The sequence below is a fragment of the Aulonocara sp. 'chitande type north' Nkhata Bay genome, linkage group LG16 (assembly GCF_057382095.1).
Source record: "Aulonocara sp. 'chitande type north' Nkhata Bay isolate Kocher_YH1m ecotype deep benthic linkage group LG16, A_spYH_male_GT1.1, whole genome shotgun sequence".
Taxonomy (NCBI): Eukaryota; Metazoa; Chordata; class Actinopteri; order Cichliformes; family Cichlidae; genus Aulonocara; species Aulonocara sp. 'chitande type north' Nkhata Bay.
This window is the reverse complement of record NC_141359.1, coordinates 31,527,387-31,551,827: the sequence shown is the minus strand read 5'-3', so window position 1 is coordinate 31,551,827 and position 24,441 is coordinate 31,527,387. Positions and strand designations below refer to the sequence as shown.

General features: G+C 40.7%; 1 protein-coding gene and 1 non-coding gene across 2 annotated transcripts in view; one reads left to right on the top strand and one right to left on the bottom strand.

Annotated features, from left to right (window-relative positions):
* The window catches only part of clasp1a (cytoplasmic linker associated protein 1a), a 98,139-nt gene that overhangs the window by 48,643 nt on the left and 25,055 nt on the right, over positions 1-24,441 (bottom strand). Inside the window, exons 3-8 of the mRNA XM_086266743.1 lie at positions 19,462-19,540; positions 18,263-18,366; positions 17,529-17,620; positions 17,316-17,391; positions 16,870-16,967; positions 15,704-15,774 (exon numbers count right to left, since the gene is read on the bottom strand). Of these exons, the coding sequence (XP_086122869.1) occupies positions 15,704-15,774; positions 16,870-16,967; positions 17,316-17,391; positions 17,529-17,620; positions 18,263-18,366; positions 19,462-19,540 (520 nt within the window). The remainder of the gene's footprint in view (positions 1-15,703; positions 15,775-16,869; positions 16,968-17,315; positions 17,392-17,528; positions 17,621-18,262; positions 18,367-19,461; positions 19,541-24,441) is intronic.
* Positions 19,827-19,958, top strand: LOC147311873 (U4atac minor spliceosomal RNA). Its single transcript, XR_015125556.1, has one exon. It is a non-coding gene; the product is annotated as a U4atac minor spliceosomal RNA (small nuclear RNA).

Here is a 24,441-nt window from a genome sequence, read left to right as displayed (position 1 = left end):
CCTCCAGCTTGTCTGAAGTGTTCATAAGCCAGCCGTAGAGCAGGGTGATATGGCCAAAAATATTTATCACGATATATATTTGAAAATTTGCGATAACGATATAACCGACGATATAATTGATGCGAGACAAAATACAACTCCACAACATTACTAGCGCAAAAAGACAACCTTCCATTTATTTTCACTTAAACAAGAAGCTGGTTTTTATGTACATTAAAGCTTTATAAAAATGTAACAGTGCAAATGCAAATTCCTTGCTGAAAGTTTAACCAAAAGGCATTTCCAGTAGAAATGGGCTGACATATCCTGAGCATAACCATGTATAATATCCACTGAAGTTAAAAAGAGGTGCTTTGCAACATTAAACTGCAGTGTGCAGTATGCATTTTTCGGACCATAAGGTGCACGGGATTATAAGGCACATTAAGCGAAACAAAGCAGTCCGATAAATCAAACTTTATTAAACTCATTCTTCTTGCTTCCTCCACTTCTGTACCATTGATTCATTAATGTTGAATTCTCTGGCAGCTGCTCTATTCCCATGTTGCTGCAGTATATTAATGACTAACCTCGTATTGTGGATGGATTATCTCAGTTGTTCTCCTGACTGAAGTTTGGTCCGTTTACAGCATCCTGCCATGCGATTGCATTTGTCTCTAACCATGAAGAACCTTCACGTTAACTTTTATAAGTGGAAAAGTGTTAGTGTTCGTCCTCCAGCTTCACTGTTTATGTTATGCTAACATAGCTGTGTCGCTAGCGATCACGTAGCACATCATTATATACCAGCTAGCCCAACTTCAGTAACCCTACAAACGTCACTGCTGTTTAGTTTCCTGTCTTCATTTATGTTGGAAGTGATAGCAGAGCTGTACGTTTGAATTTTTTCAGAAATCTCTCAGTCAGAACATGCAATATCATGCTTAGGTAACTAGCGAAACTAGCGAGCTAACTTCCGCTAGCTTCCTGCTAACTTCTAACTCCGTTAAATGTAATAACTTTTGTTTTCATGGATGCCTGGAAGTTAAACTTTATAGTTACACCTGGTAAAGCAGCAATGCTGATCGTTTTATTAAAGATGAAAGAATTTAGACAGTTTTTAACTCTAAGTGATGCTGCAGTGTTGTTTGACCTGAAGTATACGGAGTTTAGGACCCAGATTACTCCCAGATTTAAGAGCATCTTAGTCCGACAAATACGACAATAACGACGGCCGCTTGCATGTTCTGCAAAAAAATGTGCTTTGTTGTGTATCTGACGGACAAACACCAAACCAGTTCCACATCACGGAAGTTGCACCATTTTTACAAACCAATTCTGGTTCATCTGTTTCACTCAACAATCGGCCATGTGCGTATGAAAACAAAGGCACTGCGCATGCGCGTTTTACTCCCATTCTATCGCGATATTTCATTTTCCTATCGTTGCCTAACATTATACCGGTATTACCGTGAACGGTATAATATGGCCCAGCCCTAGCCAGCCGATAGATATTTCTTTCCCTGGGAGGTTGGAGGCATCCTGGCCAGTAGCCCAAAGCACCTCGCTTTTTGATGTGGAGGACAAACCCCTCCTGTATGCCCACGTTCTTCACCCTCTCTAAGAGACACTCTCCAGAGGAAGCTCCTTTCTACTGCTTGTATCGGTGATCTCATCCTTTGTCACTGCCCACACCTCGCGTCCATAGGTGAGGGTCGGAATGTAGATCACCAGTAAATCAATAGCTTCTCTGTGGCCCTCTGCTCTCTCTTCACCACAATAGACCAGCACAGCATCCTCATCACTGCAGACCGTCTCTCAATTGCTTACTCGACTCTCAACCCACTCATGATCAAGACCCCTGAGAAACACAGCCTTAGCTCTGTGACTTAGCTCAGCCAATTCTCATCCCAGCCGCTTTATACTTGACTGAAAAACAAAACAAAAAAACAACACAATGTGAGCTGGAAGTCGAACTGACACGTCACCCAGAACACAGATGATGAACACAACGTCTCAAAGAGCCAAGATGTGATCCTGGGTCCATGGAAGTGTGCACTTTAGAGTAAAATAACCAGTACAATCCACACACGAGGTGCAACCAAAGAAGCTCGGTGGGTGCTGAGAAAAGACGTGCAGATGCTATTCGCTCTCTATTCTCTATCGATCGATCTCTATGTGGCTAAACCTCTCAAACAATGAAAAGCCATTAGCTTACTGTAAACCCTTACTTTGCTGCCTGTAAAAAAAAAAGACGCACCCCCACGTGCACCTGATATTGGGATTCTCCGTCCCACAAATGCTGCAGGTTGAGTTCCGTTTTGTATTATTGAGGCCCAGAAACACGTGGGGCTGCAGACCCACAGGGCAGATTCAAAGTGTGATGCTGTGGCTCAAAGCTCTGAGCTTTGCAACGACCTACACGTGACAATTATACACTTACTCTGATAACTTATGCCCCACTTGCTCCAAATAACATTAACACACCCAAGAGAGGCCAATACAGCCATATCAGACACAACATAACATAACGTATTAAATCTGCAGTAAAGTGTCTGCTGTAGACATTCATGAATTTAAACTTTGTGATTAAATTCATTATTTTCTTTCCAAAATGTTGGACACTACAAAGACACCTGTGTACACACCTTTTAGGCCAATTTAATATCAAAAGGGTTGTTAGTAAATATGGCCCCATATGGACTTTCTTTCCTTGAGACCATGAGACAAAAGCCCCCTAATCAGTTGCCTGAACCACCCTAACTGACTCCTTTCATCTGTTTGGATTTATTTTTGTTTCTAGAACAGCTCTTTTAGGTATGATCCTTGCAATCCATCACACCACTGTTAGAAAGTCTGATTAAGTGGCCAAGCTGCTCATCAGCGCATCTATTTTTTTTCCATGTTAAAGGAAGTAATCAGTTATCAGACGTCATCCGTAGGCCAGCAAAACCAATAGCCAATCACCTAAACACTCGCCCCCTCGCCTCTTCGTAAAGGCTAACAGCTCGCACACCTAAGCAGAAAGCACAGCGCCCGACCACACAGATGAGAGTATTGATCACAGCTGTCAGAGCAGCTGCTGCCAGCAACGCTGACACAACGGCTGGATTGTGTGTGTGATTTATCCAGGGAGCAATTAAAGCGGCATGCAACATGAGATGAGCAGTTCTCTCTCACACACACACACACACACACACACACACACACACACACAGAAGAGTGTGTGCCACAGCCTGAGGCGGGTCATTAGAGCATCTGAAGGTAAGTGAGTGGTGACAGCAGCAATCAGCCCACAAGCCTCTGGACATCACCTCCATCTTCCTGTAAAGGTTTCATCACTTGTAACAGGCGGAGGTCGTGAGGGACGTCAGCAGTTTAATGTTTTGGTTTTTTTTGTCAGACTAAAACTGTTTGTTCAGTTTCTCATCGATCTTTACACAACTGTGATAAAACACAACACTGGTTACAAGTACTCTGGAAATGTATCAAAAGTATCTGCTGTAGCTGTGAAAGTAAAGCAGGTTTAACACCTCTGTGTTTTATCATCACAGCAAAGCAAAGACGCAACCACACACGTGAGAAATACATTTCATGAGAAAACAACAACAGTTTATCTGCAGGGGAGAAACAGCAAAAATACTAATCATGTGACTTTAAAAGGGGACCAAGATCTGCATCCATATTACGTTTTTATTTCATCTTAAATTCACTTAAGTATCAGTTAGTTTCCAGCGTGGGTAAGAGAAGAAATGAAAGCAGGGACAGAGAGCAGGTTTGTGTGGGACAGGTCGGGAATTTTGCTTTGCAGAACTTAAAAACAGACACATTTGAATTCTGCAGGTTTGGCAGTAATCATGTCAAGGAGAGGAATACTGCATTTTATCTGAACTCACTAAATGCAATAAGCCTGAAAGGAAGAACTGTAATGAGTGCATCTTTCTAATTTTCTAGTCTTATAATGTACACTCTACGACCCACAGTGATACAGTTTCTTTGGATAAAAGCTAAACACTGCAGTGTGGACTGTTGAATGTTGATAATTAAAATAGGGGATATTTTCTCAATGGGATAAAAAAATGCTGTGCACTCCCACATAAGAAAAGGGACACTTGGTATACCCCACATCCAGCGCGAGTAACAACGCGATTACATCACCTCCTTCTGAATGGGTGTGTTTTAACCAAATTAACTGCATTTTTTTTTTTTTTAATTTTGTAGACACATATTCTCATTTCAGTTTTCATTTCTTATTTCACTGTATTAACTCGTTAGTGTTGTTTAACCCCCTCTGAAAATAAAGGTGCAAATCCTGTTGTTTGAGGACTGAGAGGTGTGCTGCCTTTTCTGTCCACTAGGTGTCAGGATACACTGTGGGTGCAGTGCACAGTGGAGCTGTCAGAGCTGGCAATAGTAATCTGCATGAAGCCCAGATTTATATAACAGCGAGGATCTTTTTATACAAACAGAAGAAAAGCTCAGGGGAACGGGGGATTAACGGAAAGTTTAGCTCAGGAAAATTCTCTAAATCAAGGACAGAGGGAGGGCCTCTTGCTATCCCACCAGCTCGCTCGGTTTTCTTCTTCACCTTTTTGTCCCTTGGTACCCCCTAAGGGAGCCCAGAAGAGTCCATCAGGGATCTTCATGAGGCCCAAGGCGGTGTCTCCATCACTCACTGCAGCAGTTTAGCTGGTGTTATATAAGACAGCTGACTGGTGATCAGTGTTATATCATAATAAAGACTTCCTATGTTTTCCTAAAACAACAGAGGAGGATTTTTTATTTTTTATTTTAAAAAAAAAAATCACCTTCTGCCTGCAAATTATGTGCTGATGAAATCTGATGTTTACCATCTCCTGAGATTTGCACAGTGTCCCATTTTATTTTAGACCTCATGACTTCTGTTCATACCCGTTTGTTACAGACGGGATTTGATCCGTCAAATTTCGAACAGAAAACTGAGCTTCTTAGAACCACCGAGCAGGAAGGAGCTCACGTCCCTGTGAATTTCTTAGCTGACAACAATCAACATGTGATCAGTTCACCTATAAATCTGTTTGTTCTTGTCTTTGTATGACTGAAAGAAAAGTTATGGAAATATAAAACAAAACCAGATTAAGAATTATAAAAATAAACACGGAATAAATTAATTTGAGGTAAAAAAATGAACATAAGACGATAATCTAAATAAAAATAATTAGTAAATGAAATTATAATTACAGGAAAAAAAAAATCCTAAAACATTTGACCCCCCCTTTTTTAAGGTGAATAAATACTGAAGTAAATTAAGACAATTATCAGCATTAAATTAATTGTTTTGGTTCACATTAACAGCTGATTTATTTCTCTTTATTTTTTAAATACTGCCAGCAAAAAAAAACAACCCCCCCCCAAAACACACTCAAAAAGGCCACTCACATACACTCCTCTTGTCCTCTTGTGGTGTTCAGTTTTTTTTTTTTGGCGCTATTTAATGAAAATCTGTCATTTTTTATCACTTCCTGTCCAACAGGATGGTGTGGGCAGTCTGACACAGTGGTCTCATTACTTCAGTGAGCCTGTGGCTACACATGTCTGTCTCTGTTTCACTAAAACTGTTTCCCCTGGTGTCACCCTGCTTTCAGGGTAGACAAAAAGCACAAAGAGAATTATCGATCACAAGTCCAATGAGCAACGAACACCTACTTTTATAATCCACTGTGGTGATGAGAAAAAGATCCACCTCACTGTCTGTCCCAGTGTTAAGACTCACTTTGTGCAGTCTTTGTTTCCCTAATAACTTTTTCCTCGGGTTTCTGATTTGCTTTTGATAGCACTTAACTTCATTTTTTGCATTATCACGTTTTTTTTTTTTAAATGAGAAAGCAGGATTAAGAAGCTAAATCCATACATTACATACAGACATGTAGCCAAATGAGGAAAGAGAGGCCAACAGAGAGTCAGACTAACAAGAAGCCAGAGCTAGGTGAAGTTGTTCAGGCAGATAAACCAGGTCAGAGCCTGAACCACGTCATTCCAGTAAGTGTGCACCTGTAGGAAGCTGCTCAGCACCTTGGGCTTTGACACATGACACAGGATTGGCTCTCAAACATCTGCACATGGCGGCGACCTCACACAATCAATGAGCAAATACTTAAATGATGACTGGCAGGTAGAATCAGCAGAAACGGAGCAGGTTTCATGACCTGATTCGGACTACCAGCACTACAGTTTAATGTGCAGAAGCAAATTTGGTCATATGTTTTATGGACATCCATGACCACCGATGGGTACTAGGGCAGGGCAATATGGCCAAAAATATTTATCACGATATATATTTGAAAATTTGTGATAATGATATAACTGACGATATAACTGACGTGAGACAAAATACTTTACAACTCCACAACTTTATTAGTGCAAAAAAAACAAAAACAAACAAAAAACCCATCAATGTATTTTCACTTAAACAAACAGCTGTTTTCTATGCAAATTCCTTGCTGACAGTTTAACCAAAAGGCATTTCCAGTGGAAACTGGCCGACATATCCTGAACTATAACCATGTGTAATATATCTACAAAACTTAAAAAGAGGTTATACACACACAATACGGTAATACTATGTTGAAGAACAGTACGTATCACTCGGCGAGGCTCCTGACTACGGAAGCCGTAATGCTATGACAATCCATCAAGCGGTGCGGCTTTGTAGCTTATCAAAGTCGTGCTAAAACATTTTTTTACAGATTTTTGAGCGCTGTGTAAGACATAAAAAGTTTGAGGTCAGTAAGCACAACCAGAATTCATACATAAGGCGCACCGGATTATAAGGGGCACTGTCAATTTTTCAGAAAATAAAAGGATTTTAAGAGCGACTTATTTTCCGAAAAACACGGTAATAACGATGGTCCGCTTGCATGCTCTACCAAAAATTGTACTTTGGTGTGTATTTGACGAAAGCCAAACCAGTTCCACACCACTGAAGTTGCACCATTTTTACAAACCAATTCTGGTTCATCCCTTCATTCAACGATCCGCTTTCGCCCTTCTCGTTCTCCGTCGCCGCCATGCTTTTTCTGCCACGTGCGTATGAAAACAAAGGCACTGCGCATGCGCGTTTGACCCATATTCTATCACGATATTTCATTTTCTTATCATTGCCTAACATTATACCGGTATTACTGTGAACGGTATGATATGGCCCAGCCCTAATGGGTACCTTTGATGTTTGACTCTGACACTCAGACAGAATTACCACTTAAATGCACTATTCGCCTGGAATACCAGCTTATCCTGCTGACTTGGTAACCCAAATTTGGACAAGCAGAAGAAAATAGATAATAGAAAATGGATATCTATTTTTAAGAGTAACAGAAAAAGAATCACCAAATGAGAGCAAACTGCATCTACAGCTGAATCCTGCAAACAGATTACATTGGATTTTTCTAACAAATACATTCTCTGAGATTAAAATCCTTCTCAGAGGACAGCAATTACTGGCATTGCAAGAAACTCCTTAAAAGGTTTGTTGACTTTATTCCAAAAACAAGGGTTGAAATGGAAGTTATACTTTGAATTTGCTAATATTGAAGTCTCCCATAGATTTCTATTTAGCATTAATTAACATTCTCTCAGTGTTTCCAGTGACAGTGTTTGCTTGTTACTGTTTGGGATTTGCTTCACATTCAGGTCTGTGCTCCCCCAAATGAGCCTGTTCACAAACTATTTGCACAGATTGTGAGTGCAGCAGAGTCTGTTTCCCGAGCAGAGGGGCCACTGCTGTACCGGCCTCTTATTGTGCCCATCAAAGACACTGTTTAAACCCCAGAATCACAGGACTAGAAGGGCTGTCTGCACGATTCACTTGGCAGAGAGCAACAGTAAGACAAAAGCATCATTCAAGAGGTTTATACTCATCTCTTCATTTCTGTGCATCTCCCTTTGTTTTATATAAAGTCCTCCAACACCCCCCCCCCCCACCCCCTTACACAGTCTCGCTCGCATCAGCTGTGTACTGATGAACAATTATTACAAAATTATTTATTTGTGCGTAATATTAAAATTACACAAGAGGGGTTTAAATACCTCATTCAGCTAAAATAGAAGGCATCTTTCATTCAGATAGTTCTGAGAATAGTTGTCTGGTTCTTTTGCGTCAGCAGTGGTCTAACTATAGCAAACACACTGGTATGTGTGGCTCTTGTTTGATAGCTATCTCTTAACTTTGTGATGAGTTGCTTTGTCATTTTGCTGATATATAATCAGATGTATAATAAATGTAGGCCTTAATCAACAGACGCTGAAACTCTGGTGAAAGTTTATTTACAGAGGAGTTATAAAAGTCTGCACAGTCATTTATAAATGTGTGAACTGACAGTGAATTCCCTCTGGCAGGGGGGGTGCTGAATGATTTTGCAACCGAAAACATTAAAAACAGATGATGTTGACGTCTCTTGTAACATTTAACTGTCCTGCTGTGATCTAGTTTTTGCAAACAGCTGGAAATTTGTACATTTTGCTAATAAACTCAGTTGGCAATGAAGAGTGAACTCATTTGCTCCCAGCTGTCGACATGGAAAATGTATGTTTGAACCTTCTATTTTTATCAGTATGGCCTCTTCGAATCAAAGACATTTAAAGAAAAGGTACTTCTTTGGTGCTTTAAAGCCAAATCCTCCTCCACACAGTAAAGCAGCCAATGGCAGCAAATACACAGCATGCACACACCCACACACACACATTAATGAGCTTGTTAAGCTCTCTGCAAAGCACCACTTTCACTGTGTGTGTCACGATCAAAGAGCTTCCTTAGAATGAAGCGCTCTCCTTTCTTTTCTTTTTTTTTTTTTTTTTTTTAAATGACATCAGAAACAGCAGTATGCAACATTACGTGATGGCAGAGCTTCAGTTCATCCTTTGTCATTTTTTTTTTTTTTTTTTTTTTTTTTTTTTTTAATAAATAGGACAGGGGGAATGAATGAGAGAAAGAGGGGGAGAGAAAGAAAGAAAACCAAAGGGGAGAAGAGACGGTGAGAAGGGGGGGGGAAGAGAGAGAAAAAAAAAAAAAGAACTCCTGGGTCACCTGTATGGAGAAAAAAAAAAAACAAACAAAAAAAACAAACAGAGGAGACAGCAAACAACAAAGAGCAACATAATAATAGAGAAAACAAAGCACCATCACAATAAACTAGCTAGTCATAGATATCAATATTTACTAAATAATAAACGATATTGTGCAGCATGCAAGATAGACAGCGCACAGTGTGCTTTGAGGCAGCAGCCAAGAAAGCTTTAGTCCGCGTCTGTGAAGCGCTCTCCTTTCTCCTCGTTCACACACTGGAGTTATACTTGAAATCAGGTTTCACAGCTCAGAGAATCATGTCATTTCTCATTTTACAGACAGTCCCCGACATGATGTCACATGAGTGAAGAAACTCTGTGACTCTTACAACCTGAATTAACATATTTTGTTTATTTTCCAGTCAAGAAATAGATGCTTAAACTGGCTGTCATGATGAGGCTGAGGATGCAGATCTGCTCATCACAGCTGAACACTGAGGGAAACAAAAACCTGCAGAGTCTGCAGGGTTTATGTAAGAGCAGCAGAGCACAGAAAGGGGCTTGTGAGAGCTCACTCACACACACACACACACACACACACACACAAAATGCCTTGGGAATTCAGCCAGTCACAAAAACACTGTGATTGTGTTCAAGAAACTGAGAAGTGAGCAGCTGACATGGCGTCCCACCCACCCACCCACAGCTCTCCTCTGTGGTTATAAATACAGCCTGGATCTGAAGCCTCAGTGTGCGCAGATCTGGAGAAATAATACAAACTTCTAGCTCACATCCGAGATATCCACACAAGCTATCCATCTGAACGATGCGCCACGGTAAACCAGACCTCCAAACAGTTTATACATGATTAGAAATCGTCAGAACTCACTGATTTTACGAGTGATTTTAAATAGATTTGGCTTGTTACAAAGATGGAGCTGTATTTATGATACGGGACAATTTAAAGTTTTAAATGCAGCTTTTATTAGCAAACTTACAGCTTATTTTGTGTTGAGAGCAAACACACAGATGCTTGGAGGTTTAATATCTGTGCATAAGTGAGCCTTTGTGTTTCAGTAGTTCTTTCTCCTCTCTGTAGTTTATAGAAAATAAAACATTTTATATGCATGAAATGTATATCATACATAAGAAAGGAAATGTAAAGAAAATGGAACCAAAACAATAAACAGACTACTCCCACACACTGTTATGAAAACCTAAATATTAGTCACAGAACCGCTCCTTTTTTTGCAGCTGGTCTTAAAGTCAACATTTGGCTTGCTAGCATTAATGAAGCTTTGAAACAAACTGCACTGGATTTATTTGGCTAATTTTTGTGGCCCATACTACTCTGCTTCCAGGTAAAATCACCCCTGAGCAGCTCGAGATTACCTTCGCCTCACCCCTGTGGCCGTGTGAAAGCCGAGCACAACAGCAGAAATGAAGCATGAAGCGATCGCAGCAGGTCTGGAACACGACCAGGATCGCCCTCACACCGCCCCACACGATGTCATCTCTCCTGTCAGAGGAGCGCTGACGGTCTGTTTCTGATTTTACGTTGACCTGCAGAATGTTTATTTGGTTCCTGCTTAATCAGAAATTCACCAACATATCACACGCGCAACATATTTATAGAAACTAAGCGAGTGGAAAGGACTCTTGTTTATTTCTACATGTGCTGTATCAGTAGTGGAAAATACTGCAGCAAAATAAATCTCTGACTTCATGTTTCCTAAAGCCTGTTTCGCCCACTTCATCAGGTTTCTTGGAGCATCCGCCTATTTAAAAACGCACCACTCCCACTGTGAGGATGACCTGCTTTCTTCATACAATTCAAGTGCTGCAATAACTTTAGTTCCACTTTGGTTCTTAAAAGAGCTGCTGCTGACTGCTGCTCTGCCAGTGACTGAACCGCTGATGTAAAACTGCAAAACAAAATTCATGTCGGGGCTGGCTGCTTTTATAACGAAACGTCAGCAGAAGCAAGATTTTTTTGTCCTTGTATACTCCTACCATAAACCGAAGGTGTGCTTATCAAAAATTATACGCACAAAAATATATAATTGAAGGGATTATGTAACAAATTATCTAAATGATATAGAGAAATGTGTAACCATTTCCAGGATAAGGAAAATCAAATTGTCCCTCGTGGCTTCAGGCACCAGCAGGCATTCTCCAAACAAGAGGCAAAAAATGTGACACTACCATGTGCACTGCATGGAGAAATCACAGTGTGACCGCTGAAAGCTGCTGAAGCTTCGTCACAGCAGTCACACTTATAATTATAACGCCACGCTGCTGCAGAAACAACCGGAGACTCCCTCCTCGATTGCCAGAGCTATCAAAAAAGTACAGAAGTGGCTCAGAGCTCAGTTTGCAGCAGAAAAAAAAAGATTACATAAAAAGATAAAAACTCAAACACAGAGCAAAAGAGACGATGATAATATTTTGGGTGTTTCAAAGCGTGTGGTCTGAGAGCTCCTCGCATTTCCAGTCTTACCTTCTCCAGCTGTCATGGTGCAAAGCTGCTGAGCAGAACAGGAATGCAGATCCACAGCTGATCGCTCCACCGATCGGTCAGCTCTAACCGAAGTCTCTGCCACCTCTCTCTCTGTTTACCTCACAGTACTGCCACAGAAATGGCTGCTTTGTTTTGCTCCCTCCCTCGCTCTTGTCGATTTATCCCTCCACAGTCTCTCACTCTGCTCCCTCCTCCCTTGTCTCCTTCCCTGAAAAAACAGCCTGTCTCTTTCCATCTGTCTGTAGTCAACCATCTAGAGAGTGAGCAATTGTATATTTTTGCACTTTTGAGATATTTTTAATCATAAAATTAGTCATTTTAGCTGATCTGTAACAGATAAATGAAACACTAAATGGATGGGATACACCAAGAGAGCTGTAAAAACACAATACTTGTGTAACATATAGCACTTTAGTTGCTGAAATAGCTCAATTTTGTGAGAGGTAAAGCTACGTTTCGTAATTACCCTCTGCAACTATATCTATTACCACCAGGGGGCAGCATTTTACCAGTGGGAGTATTGAGATGTTTTGGGATGTGTGCTGCCCTTAATTTAATTTCTGACATTTCTTTTAAGTCCTACTCCCTATTCCTTCCGAGGCTTTGTCTTTTCCCCCGGATGCCGACCACAACGGTTAAATAAAAGGTGCACTGACTCACTGCTTCCTCTTGTGGTAAAAAGTGATAATACATAGTTGAGCTTTAGCTGACATCCCTCCAACACTACGCATCCTTTAGACATGAATTCAAAGCTGCTTTTTTCAATCTCTTGTCCTTCAGTTAACTTTGGAACAGTTTAAACTTCTGCCCTTTGCAAAAAAGAAAAAAAAACCCCAACTGGATTTATTAGTTTTCCACTTTTATTAATTTAGGAATATTTTTTCTCTTAGTTCACTTTCATTTTTACTGTGTTATTTAATCAGTGTAATTACTTTCAGTTTTAGACTGAATCATAATTACTGTAATGTGAAGGGTTTTCAGGGGGAAGATTTGGGGACAGAGCAGAATAGAATAGAACCAAAATTCAACAGAAAGCTTTATGCGGGTTTTTTTACTCACAGTCATGTAGAAATACCAGACTCAATAATCAGATGCAGCAATGCTTCATCGGGCCAGTTGTGTAAACAAATTTGACCAACCTTACAAAAAAATGAATAAAACTAAAGACATTTACTGTAATTCTTTCTCATTTCAGTTTCATGTGTGCACATCTTCAGTTCAGTGTTCGCTCTTAGCTTTTTGCTTAGTTTTGGTACAAAAGCACAAAAAACCTTTGCAGTGCCTGAGTTATTATGAAAGTGAACTACAACTAAAGTCAAAACTTAAAGTTTAATGAAACTGTTAGGTTAATCAAAATAAAATTTAAAACTATACTTTAAAAAAAAAAAAAACCTGACTTACGAAGACCCCATTTAACGAAAAATTCAAGTTACGAAGGCACTTAACGGCAATATCTCTGCCCGTGTTACGATGCCCGTGTAACGAAATCCACTGGCTCTGATTGGCTGAGCCCAGAATGCCCAGAACGCCCACAATGCCTTCCGAATCATGTGACAACCCCCTTGGCTTTCGTATTTGCGCTTCGTTGTTCCACTTGAACGACTCAAAAGGCGCAATGGGTGCTTCGACTTACAAAAAATTTCGACTTAAGAAAGACCCTCGGGAACTAATTAATTTCCTAAGTCGGGGTTCCACTGTATATTTTTTTAAAATATATAGATGAAACATCTATACTCTCTCTCAGTTTGGTCACACTACCATCCTCAGGCATCCATGTATGTGTTCGTTGAAACTCTAAATGACTGTTAAATTTAGCCCCTGACAAATGTGCTCATTGCATAATAACATTAACTGAGCATTTTCAAACAATATAAACTCAATGAAACATCAAAGTTGCGCTTCAAACTACAGTTTAACACAATTACAACTGAAGTACAAGAAAAAAAATGTAAAACAAAATAAAAATAAAAAGGCCTATAATAACTCAGTGCAGTATAACAACCCATTTCCTCAATGCTTAGAGCTTATTATAGTAACCATTGTCCTTGATGTAAATATGTAAGAAAAACTGTGTATGTTTCTGTTCTGTGTCCTGTTTGTTGTATATGTGTCTTCTAGCTGCTGTTACAACCAAATTTCCCCTTGTGGGACAATTAAAGGATTATTCTATTCTATTCTATTCTATTCTATTCTATTCTTATTTTGCTGTCATGGCACTCACTGCCCATCCACATTAACACCAGACATTCCCCTCTCTCTAAGACTGACAGATTTCAATTAAAACAAGTCACAGAGTCAATTTCAGTTGAGCTGTGAAAGAGACGAGTCGAGCCAAGCAGCTGATCGTGATGGATATAAAGGCTCAATATCTAATAAGCGCTGAAATGAGTCATGTGTACATGCTCCTCTCAGTCCTCCAAGTTAACTTTCACACAGCAACATGAACACTGGCTAAAGTGTCCACCTTTATTTATTATTAGGACTCACGCTCAGGAGTTGCTTCATATGTCCTACGGAGCTGAGCAATATTATTTATCCTCAGTGTCTGAAATTAAAGGAGATTACAAAGAAACTGACTGATGAGAACATTTTTTCTGGACTGGCTATAAGTAAAAAACAAGGATTAACTAAGGGGGGGTGGGGGGGGGGGGGGTGTCAGGTGGGATTTTTTTCTCCACTTTGATGGATTTTATACAGATCAATTTAAGGAGTCGAATAAACAGAACAAAGAAGATGAAAATATGGTGCAAAAATAACCGATAAAAATAGCAGGAAAGAGATGAAAGAACTTCAGTGCCGACTGAAATGCTGTGTCATCATCTTAACATTGCGACTGTGACTCAGCAGGCTGGTGAATACAGCTTAAATCTGACAGAAAATCGTGCCTCATCATGATTGATCAAGTCTTACTGAAAGTTAAACTTCACATGACACTCAAAGAAACTCAGAGCGGCAGCTGAGACGGGAGGTGGAGACTGTTTTGAAACACTGATCCCCGTCTCACCGTGTTCTCCTCGGATCAGCTGTTCTTGCTGTAAATGCGGCGTTAGCTGCAATTAGACAGAGTCAGCAGCTCCAAATGCGAAGAATTTCTAACATCCACCCAACTGCAGTTTTATTTTTTTGTGTTTCTGATATATTAACAGAGTCTGCTAGTCTTTTTTTAGTTCCACAGAGGGACAACTGAAATCTCTGACTCTCGCCCCAGGCTGTCCATTGGGCCTGAAACCCTCCCCCACCCTCCTCCTTTCTCCACATTCATGTACACATTCAACATGGAGGGTAGACTCAGAAGCTGACACGCCAGAAAAAGAGAGTGATGACACAGGAGAGAAAAATCTGCCACAAGGAAGATGTTGTCTTCAAGCTCTGCTGTCAAATAACTCCTAAATTTCACCCTGCACCATATGACAGACACACCAAGCTGTCCCATCCCCTCGAAACAAAAACGACTTAAACCACCAGAAAGAGAATTGTTTATGCTCCAGGGCTGCAACTGAGAAACCTTAACCCATGTATTTGTAGCTAAAAATCTCAGACATCCCCTGAACAGATTACAAAGAGGGCAGCTCTAAGGACACACTCACTGAACCATGAGTTCATATGTCCTTGTGAGAAGCAGTCTGATACAAAACGCCCACCAAAAACAACAACTACAACAACAAATGTATAAACTACAACACAGATGAAGCCTAACACCTCAGAGGAAGTCACAGTCTCTGGTCAAAAAAACAGGAGCAGTAAAATGGCCTGTATTTATATAGCGCAGTAATATTCAGCTAAAACCTCTGCAGCCACCAGGTTCACTGAAACCAGCTCTGCAAGTTTCAGCTGATTTTGCAGCTGACTCAAAAACAAAGGTGCAGGAAATCGGAACCTTTGCAGATTCACTTTCAGGACAACAGGCCCTCAGAGACCAGCTGTTTGGTCAGCCTGACCGACCAAGCGGGAGTCAGCCAGTCAGACAACGGGGAAAAACTACAATCTTTAATAAATGTGTTTGAGACGTCCCACCTGTTGCTTTTTGATAGAAGACACTGAGGTACATATAATTTATCCAGCCTAAAACTACAGAGATGTGATTTGAATTTCCACATCAGCCAGCCTCTAATGTGCTCTGCATACCAGCAGAAAGAAGCCTGAAGCAAAGGGAGGAGCACTCACCTGAACCAGAAGATGAGATCATGTTCCCGGATCTTTGGACTTCATCGAATTTGCTGAAGATTACATTCAAGCTGTAACAGAGGGACAGAGAGAAAGACAAGAATGTGAAGATAATTATGCAGATGGCACATAAAACAAAGCAGATGGGCAGCAGAAAGTAACTAAAGACCTGTTTACTGCACTATCCATCACCTCCGAGGTGAGAAGCCCTCCCTCGGCTTTCTGCTGCAGGGACCAAAATAGACCGAAACCACCACACAGATGACTAACAGGCAACGGGGCCAGAGAGAGAGCGAGCGAGAGGGGTGATGGAGGGGTGCAGAGACATATGGCCCAGTGTGAAGGAGGAACGAAGAGGACACAAAGGGAACAAAGAAGATGCCGCATCTGAATGTTCGCTGGTATCTGATATTAAACGTGAAATCACGTTTTGAGCCCGAGCTACAAAATTCTGGCGCCGTTTCAAAGAGCTTGTTCATGGCTGATTACAAGAGCGATGACCATAAATCCGATTTAGGAAAAAATAAATCATCTGGGGTGTTCAGTCATGAGCCAGAAAGTAACCTCTGCAGTGTGGATTTAGACCAAAAAGTGCACGCACACCAGCTCTACTGCAGTTCAGCTCAACTTTAAATCTGCAGCCAACTTCATAAATAATGAATCATAACAGAATATATATTTTATGTTTAAACAACCATTTATTTTACACTCTGTGCTGATTTCTGATGCTAAATCACAGGTTCACAGGTGCTCCGATGAGCTGCAGAATCATGTTTTAGGAAGGTATAATCCTTATATATGGATAATTCGATAGCAATTTAAAACCGTGGTAATATAAAGAAAAATCATCTAATTTATTTAGCATTAAAAATGGGAAATTCCTGCAGTACATCAGCCAAATCTGTAGAAACTCAATATGTGAAAAAGGCTAAATAAAATTTTATATAATTCTAATTAAAAAGAGACTCTTGAAAGTAGGGTTGCTATAAAATGTTTAATGACTTTTACATTTTACCCACTTGAACCAAACAGCGCGTGAAAATCAAGCTGTGGTTGGAACAGGGAACTAATAAAGGGCTCTCTGTTCATTAACCATCGCTCTACCGTTAATCAATGAAGGCTATCAAAGAGAAAAATTGTTAAACGGCAGCGGCCTGTTCTCTTACCGTGACTGTGGCAGGCCCTTCTTGCTGAGATCCAGCCTCACCCTCTCACCCACATGTCTGTAGATCTCCACCAGGGAGCTCATGGCTCCATCACGGACCTGGTGACCAGCATCACACAACAACATCAGAGAGGAGTCAAACAAACAGACGTTTCTATTCAGATGTTCCACAGCAGAGTCACCATGAATAAAATGATGTAGTCAACTCATCAGACAAACCAATGGGGTGAAAAAAATTACAACTTTCACCTCCAGATGGCAGCATTTAATCAGGTACTCTATATGACATCCCTAGTTAACTCACTGCACCACCTGGTGGTACAAGGTGGTGCCGGCTGGCTTAATTTAAACTTCACCTGGTGTCTCTTCAATGTTTTGGTCATAAATTACACAAAATCTTCTAAAAAGAAAAAACGAAAAGAAGAGAGATGTCATGGTAGGCTTTACCTGACTAGTGGGGTCCCCCAGGAGGTTACATATATGAGGAACAATTTTATTGAGAGTCAGGCCTTGGGCTCCATATCTGTAAGACAAACAGATCAGAGTAATGAGCAGCGGGAAAAAAACGAGGAGACGGGAGGACACAGATTTTTAAAAATGAGGTCACGTGACGGCCCAATCGGCCTGCTCGAGCAGAACGAGCGAAGGAGGGAAACTCACGTGTTCAGCGTGGCGATGAGACAAAGGCACACTCCTTCTCTGGTCCGGTTGTTTTTATGCTTGAAGCCTCCCAGCATTCGGTCCCACACGTACTGCAAAAATACACAACATCATGTACACAATGAAACAGGACTTTTTCAAGCTTTTGACTACAAGGGGCCAACAGCTGTGGCTGCAAAAAAATCATCTGTTTATAGAGGAGTCTACGGGTAGATTGCCCTGACCTCAGTAAACACTTTCCCATTTATGTATATCTTAATTGTGCCTGGTTTAAATGTTAAAAGGGAGGATTATCAATGTTATGTTCATTGGCTAACGACATGTGATTGATAAGTCGTTAGTCAATGAGTGTGCTGCGTCCTCAGGTTTATAGCTGGCTCTATTGATGCAGTTCACCCAGATGATCAATTTGAAGCTTCAGAGCAGGACTTGGACAACCAGTGGTGGATGTCACCATGGTAACTTCTTTCTTTTATGCTGTCTGTGCTGGAGACTCTGGGTGTAACACCTGTCTAACAAGGTCAACCACTGGCATCCTGCCGGCCACCTGCCAGCCCCCAGCTTCCACTGCAGGAAGTCTGCGGGTGCAGACGGGTGTGGCAGCAGACTTTCACACCCAGTGAGACCCCCAAGCTCACCACAGAGTAAACAAGTGAGAACTAAAGCCGACATCCATCTGAATTTGAGCTAATGCATGACCGCCTGAACTGTCTTAGAAAAAGTGAGCGTGTTACCTGCGGATTGGCGGTTTGTTCCATGATCTTTAGCAGCAACGTTTGGTCTGTTTCTCGCACCTGATCTTTGGCATCTCCCAATCGATCAATAAGGCTGGGCAGAACTGAGTGAGAAAATAAAATATGAGTTATTTATTGGTACTTAACGATGGTGAAATGGCTCAGTTGTACAGGACGTTTTGTCAAGTTATTCTCATGCAAAGTAAGAGCAGATGAAGTGATCAACAGCACTCAACAGAAACTTGGTGAGAAGAGGTGAGAACAGTAGTTTGAAACTCTGAAACAAAAGCTTTTGATTTTTCACACATTTAAATTCAGGGGAGGATGCACTGAGAAACTTAGGTCATGTCCACACTAATACGTTTTCGTTTGAAAACGCATCTTTTTCTTTTTCTGGAAAGCGGAGGCTTTGGCCTTCTGTCCACACTGAGACGGCGTTTTTGGTCAAGGAAAACGCAGCGTTTTGAAAACGCCCTCCAAAGCAAATACATTTGAAAATGCAGTTTTCGCGTCCCAGTGCGGACAGTGAACCCGGAGCCTTTTCAAAAACGATGACACATTTTAGTCATGTGATGCAGTCATGTGACCAATTAAACTAAGATAGCAGAGGGCATTATACAGCAGTTTTGTTTGCTCTCAATTTTGACAGCCCTATTAAAGATTAATATCAGTTTGTACATGCTCCAGATAGCTTTTCTTCAAATTCTTTAATTCTCACTCGCTTTTGCAACTTTGTACTTTTGTGTTACTCGACATGTTTCAAAGAGCCTGAAAAAAATAAAATACAAAATACAAAAATACAAAATATGTTTTGTTTGATATTTGTCGATGTGTTTAAATGTGGATGAAGATTCATCCTGAGGGAACTGGGGCAAATAATGAGAGACACTGAGAGTCAACTTCCCTCAATATCAATCAGTATGCAATATTAACATTAAAATACATAAAAACTAAAAACTGAAAGTAAACTTAACAATTTTTAATTAGATAATGCAAACTAACTTTAATTTATAAAGATAATGACAAATGAATAGACTGAGTTTCACTGGTCAGGGTTTTTTTTTTTTTTTAATTCAAGCATTTGAAATAATATAGAGAAAAGCTCTGACTTCACTTCAACTCGATCAGATTACCACTTTAAAAATCCAACATTAAATAAAACATTAAATTCGCATCAAAGATTGAAATTTGAGTCTTACCTGTTCCCACCTGGGCTCTAAATCGCTCCTGTAACCTTGTCACTAAGGCAGATAAGAGGTCCAGGCCGAGCAGCGCCACCTGGTGGAGACAAAATGAAATGCACACATTAAATACAATTTAATGTAAAAAATAAAACAAAAACAAAAATCATCACAGAAATCTTAAACATATACAATTACATGTAAATATTTCTTTTACATTTAATAGAAAAAATGAAATCAGAATGAGGAATTTATCAACAAAGAAACACTCGACACAGGCCTGAGTGTGAAAAGGGGTGGGGTTAAAACAACAAACTGTGTGCACCATGACTCAGGGTACACACTCACAACACTGACCTGTAACACAGGCCCTGCCTCTTGCAACTTTCCTTGTCATGGGGTGAGAGAACTGCTCAAGGAAGGCTTAGTGAGAGCAGTCCAGCTGACACCGTAACAACAACAACACACACGCATCACCTGGCGAATGTCCAGGGTTTGGTGCACTTTTTGGAAACCCAATTACTGTGTGCAACAATAATAAAACAACGAGTAAAACAGCAAAGCAACAATGGCTGCTGCAATCTGCTGGGAGCAAAGATCCTACTGGGGAAACTTCAATATTATTCATCTCAGGATGAAGTTTAATCTGTACAGAGAACCTTTTTTTGTCTCAGCATGTCAGTACAGATGAATTATTTTAATGAAACTGCATAAAAAGTGCTGTTTAATTTTATAAATATGAAGAAAAGGCTTGTGATCCACACATTAACCCTGGAGAATTGATTCTGTTCCTCTGGATGTTACTGTTTCACTGGGACAAATGTTTCTTCACTCATCCAGTTTACTTTTACAGTTTCAGCTGACTGCAGGTTTCCTCAACAGTATAAACAGTACATTTGCATAACCAGCACCACTGACTAACAATTAGTTTCTTGATCATTAATATGCAAATTGTAATGAACCTTCATCAGTGGCTATGCGCACCATTTACAGAAAGCTGGGAAATGGCTGCAATCCCGTCACTGTAAGATGGTGAAGTATATACTCCTCAGTTCCGAGATGGTCTTTCCCTCTTCTACCGGAATGGCCTCTATTAAATTTTTTGTATTTCCTCTATTTTAATTCAAATGTAAGTTACATTTTATAACATAATCCCAACCATGAGTGAGAGGTGTTGCAGAGGGGGCGGGGACCTCCACTAACTGAACAACCTCATTCACCCCCAACTGGACGGCAGATTTCCACACCTCCATGAGCCTGGTTTGGCTGGAGGTTTCTTCCTTTATAAAGGGAGTTTCTCCTTGCCATTGTCGTCAAACCGGTTGCTCATAAGGGGTAATTTGATTGTTGGGGTTTTGTCTGTTTTCTTGTATTATTGCAGGGTCTTTACCTTACATAATAAAGTGCTTAGAGCCAACTGCTGTTGTGATTTTTCTACCAGCAAATTTACTGGGAACATAAGAGAATTTTAACACCTTAATTTAATTGTCTTTAATTTAGGGCTGTTTTAAAGACCTGCAGGAATCCTACCCTTAAAACCACCGAACTACAAAGTGCTCTTCCCTTTATATTTTCCTCAGTGTCTCCAATGGATGCCTCTCCCCTGCTGCAGGCAGAAGTCCTGGTTATCTGCAGCTCTAATCCTCAGATCAGCCTCTTTGTTCTGCAGCTGGAGAGAATGACGGTAATTAGACTGACGACAGGCCCCACACGAAGAGAGAAACCCTGCACAGGAACGCAAAACAGGTTCACTTGAGCTCTTTCTTGGAGTCATAGCTGGAGGTAAAGAGTCTTTTCTGGAAAATTGAATTACACAAGGAACGCCAAAGAAGAACGTGGTCCAGTCCAGGACAGACAGGCTCCGCCTCTTTGCAGACAGATGGCTAACTCTCTTTCTGCTGCCACCCACATCCAGAGCCCCCAAAACATACACACACACACACACACACACACACACACACACACACACACACACACACACACACACACACGCATGTATATCTCTATTTCACCCCCACCCTGAAGGCTCTGGACCCAAATCTCTCAGACATCATCCCTTCCAAATTCCCAAATCCTCCAATCCGACATGCTCGGCTCTAGTTTCTTCCCCTCCTCTTATCTGCTGCATTTCAATCCTGACAGTGTGTCAGCAAATGTCCACACTGTAAGAAAAATTCTCATCTGAGTGTCCCTTTGCTAACCTTAAAACACAGTTAAAAGAAACTCTGTTGGGGTGAAAAATAAGGTCACACAGTGAGAAAACTAGAAACGTAAAGTAACGTAAAGTAATCCGACCCCCTTAAAGCACAAGGCTGGGCCACTTGGTTTACTGTTTTCTAAGAAACCACCAAAGGCAACAGCAGCACAGCTGCATGGGGACAGCATAATTTTTACATGCTGACACTGTAAAATAAGATAGCTGAAACTGGCGCAGGGCATCAGCGTTGCACGTCCCCTCATGTTGAGTTTTAATATGTTTTGAGTTTGTGGATTTAATTTATTTAGTCTGACAGTAAAAGAAAAGAGCTGATTTTTCCTAATTTACAATGTAAAAGCAGCAGTTTTAAAAAAATGTGTCCATGCATCAAGGGCACAAAACTGTGGCCTACTTTTCACGCACAGTCCAGGTCACACTATTGCACAGCAGTGCGGGATAACAGGGATTTGCACAGGCTAAACTTTATTAATATCACAAAGAAAGAAACAACCACCTCACTAACAGGTAAGAAAAGAAAAGAAAAAACTAAAGACCAGCAGAAAAATTACAATAAGCAACATAAACCATGCGATAAATAACCAATAACTTTCAAACCCTAACCAAAGTAATACTCCACATAACAAAACAGCAACCCTAAACAGAATGATGTCATCACAAGCACTACAAGCTGCAGTTCCTCTAACGTCCACCAGGTGCTCCAGCAGTTCTCACAGACTTTACATTACAAATAAACATGCTTACAGCTGGATACAAAAATATGTTTTTTGTCTCTATGCCTAACCCTATGTAGCACCAGACTATTTTCCCTTCCTGAGATTGTACCACAGGTTTTTCTTCCTGTAAAAAGAATGTTTTTCTTTCCCAGAGTCGCCAAGGGTGTGGTCATACCTGGTTGTCAGGTTGTTGGGGTTTTCTCTCTTTTACCTTATAGTATAAAGCACGTTGAAGTGACTGTTGTGAGATTGAATGACAAATGAAGCTGAACTGCACTAAATTGAAATGGAATTGATCTGAAATTCAATAATGTTAAAGGCAACAAGGGCTGTGCCATAACACTTGGTCTGTCATAATAACCACATACATTTTTATGTGATAGGAAAGTGTCATATCGTAATATTGTTACCATAGCAGCGACATCCATTTACATTCCCTAGTGTGCATAACAACTGCTAGAGGTGGAAACAATAAATGTGTTTTACCACTTGAGACAAAAACGCACAGCTGAGTACAGCCGGGCTACAAAGGAGGAGATGATGATGAGCAACCCTCCGCGCGTCGCTGGAGTACTCGCTAGTGACACTCCATATGACTCCAAAGCAAATGGTGGATGGAAATTAATGATTCGGTCACAGGGAGAAAAAGCAGGACTTTAAACATCTGGTTAAAAAGCTCAATCCAGCATACAAGATCCCAGGTAGAAAATATGTTCCAGCTTTATTCTATGACAATATTGTGCAACCATTGAAAGGATTACAAGGTTCAACTAATTTAGTTATTGTTCAGTTAAAGTGTTAATCAGTTATTTTATACTTTTATAATACTGTGTCGCTATAGTGCTGCTGGCACATAGTTTCAGAAGATCATCATCATCATCTATATCGCCCACCCCTGTAGGCCACTTAAAAAAAACAAACAAAAAAAACAACTGAGTTTCTAAAGATTTTCAGCACAGGCAAAGGTCTCTGAGCAGTAAAGCTACCCAGCTGGAGCTGAATGTCAGCTCAGTTCACACAGCTGCAAGACGAGTGGCTTCTTTCAAAATCTGAGCTCACAATGAAGGTTCAGACTTGAAGCATTTGTGGCAGTTAGTGGTCAGACCGTGACGCGTGTTTACCTCAGCTCAAATATGCACCCTGCCGTCACTGAAAGCAGCTTCAGCCTCGCTCGATATTTACTCTGTCAACATGCACGTGTTGGTTTAGCTTTCCATTCACTGAGATGCTGCTTCATGAAGCAAAGACAGCAAATCTCCCAATGTTTACATGATTTCAGGGGCAACCCGTGAGTATGAAGATTTTATTGATCACTAAGGTCTGGATACTCAATCCATGTGCTGTCTGATACATCTGGCGGGCTGGGTGGTTTTGTACATGATAAAAATGCGGAAAAAAATTATTATAGTAAATAAATCATGTGGAAATGTGGTAAGTAAAGTAAAACAAAACACGGGATGCATATTTAGGTTAGAAAACTAGCGAGGGGCAGTAAACTTTAGAAGTCCAGTCAGTTTGTTTCCTGATCATGTAAAAGAAAAAGTTCAGAAAGGACTCTTGGATCAGGCTGTGATCAAACTAACCCACTAGCATCAAGCCTCGTTCAGAGGAACACGAGTGCCTCTTCATCGTCATCCGAGTGGCTGGAAAAACCCGGCAACCCACAACTGGCCACTCTGATGTGGAGAAGCCTTTAAATTAAATCAAGAATTTCTCTCAACTCGCCATCTCATTACCAGTGGAAACACTACACACGGACACACACACACACACACACATGCAGCAACCTGTAAAGACAAGCAAAACTCAGACATCGATCAAACTCTTCAAAAATGAGCCGTGTCCCTCACACACGGAAAGCCGGATCATTTTCCAGCTTTGTAATTATATACAGCATACCTGTCCCTCCCTCCCCGCCTCCTGCTCTGTAATCACCACATTCTCATGTCTCTCACAGTGCCATAAATCAAGAACTTTTGTCTTTACTTGGTCTACCTTTCAGCTTAAACTCTAACTGTAGCTTACAGGTCTGTTTTCTGGATGCAGCTGCAGGTCAGAGATGAGCGC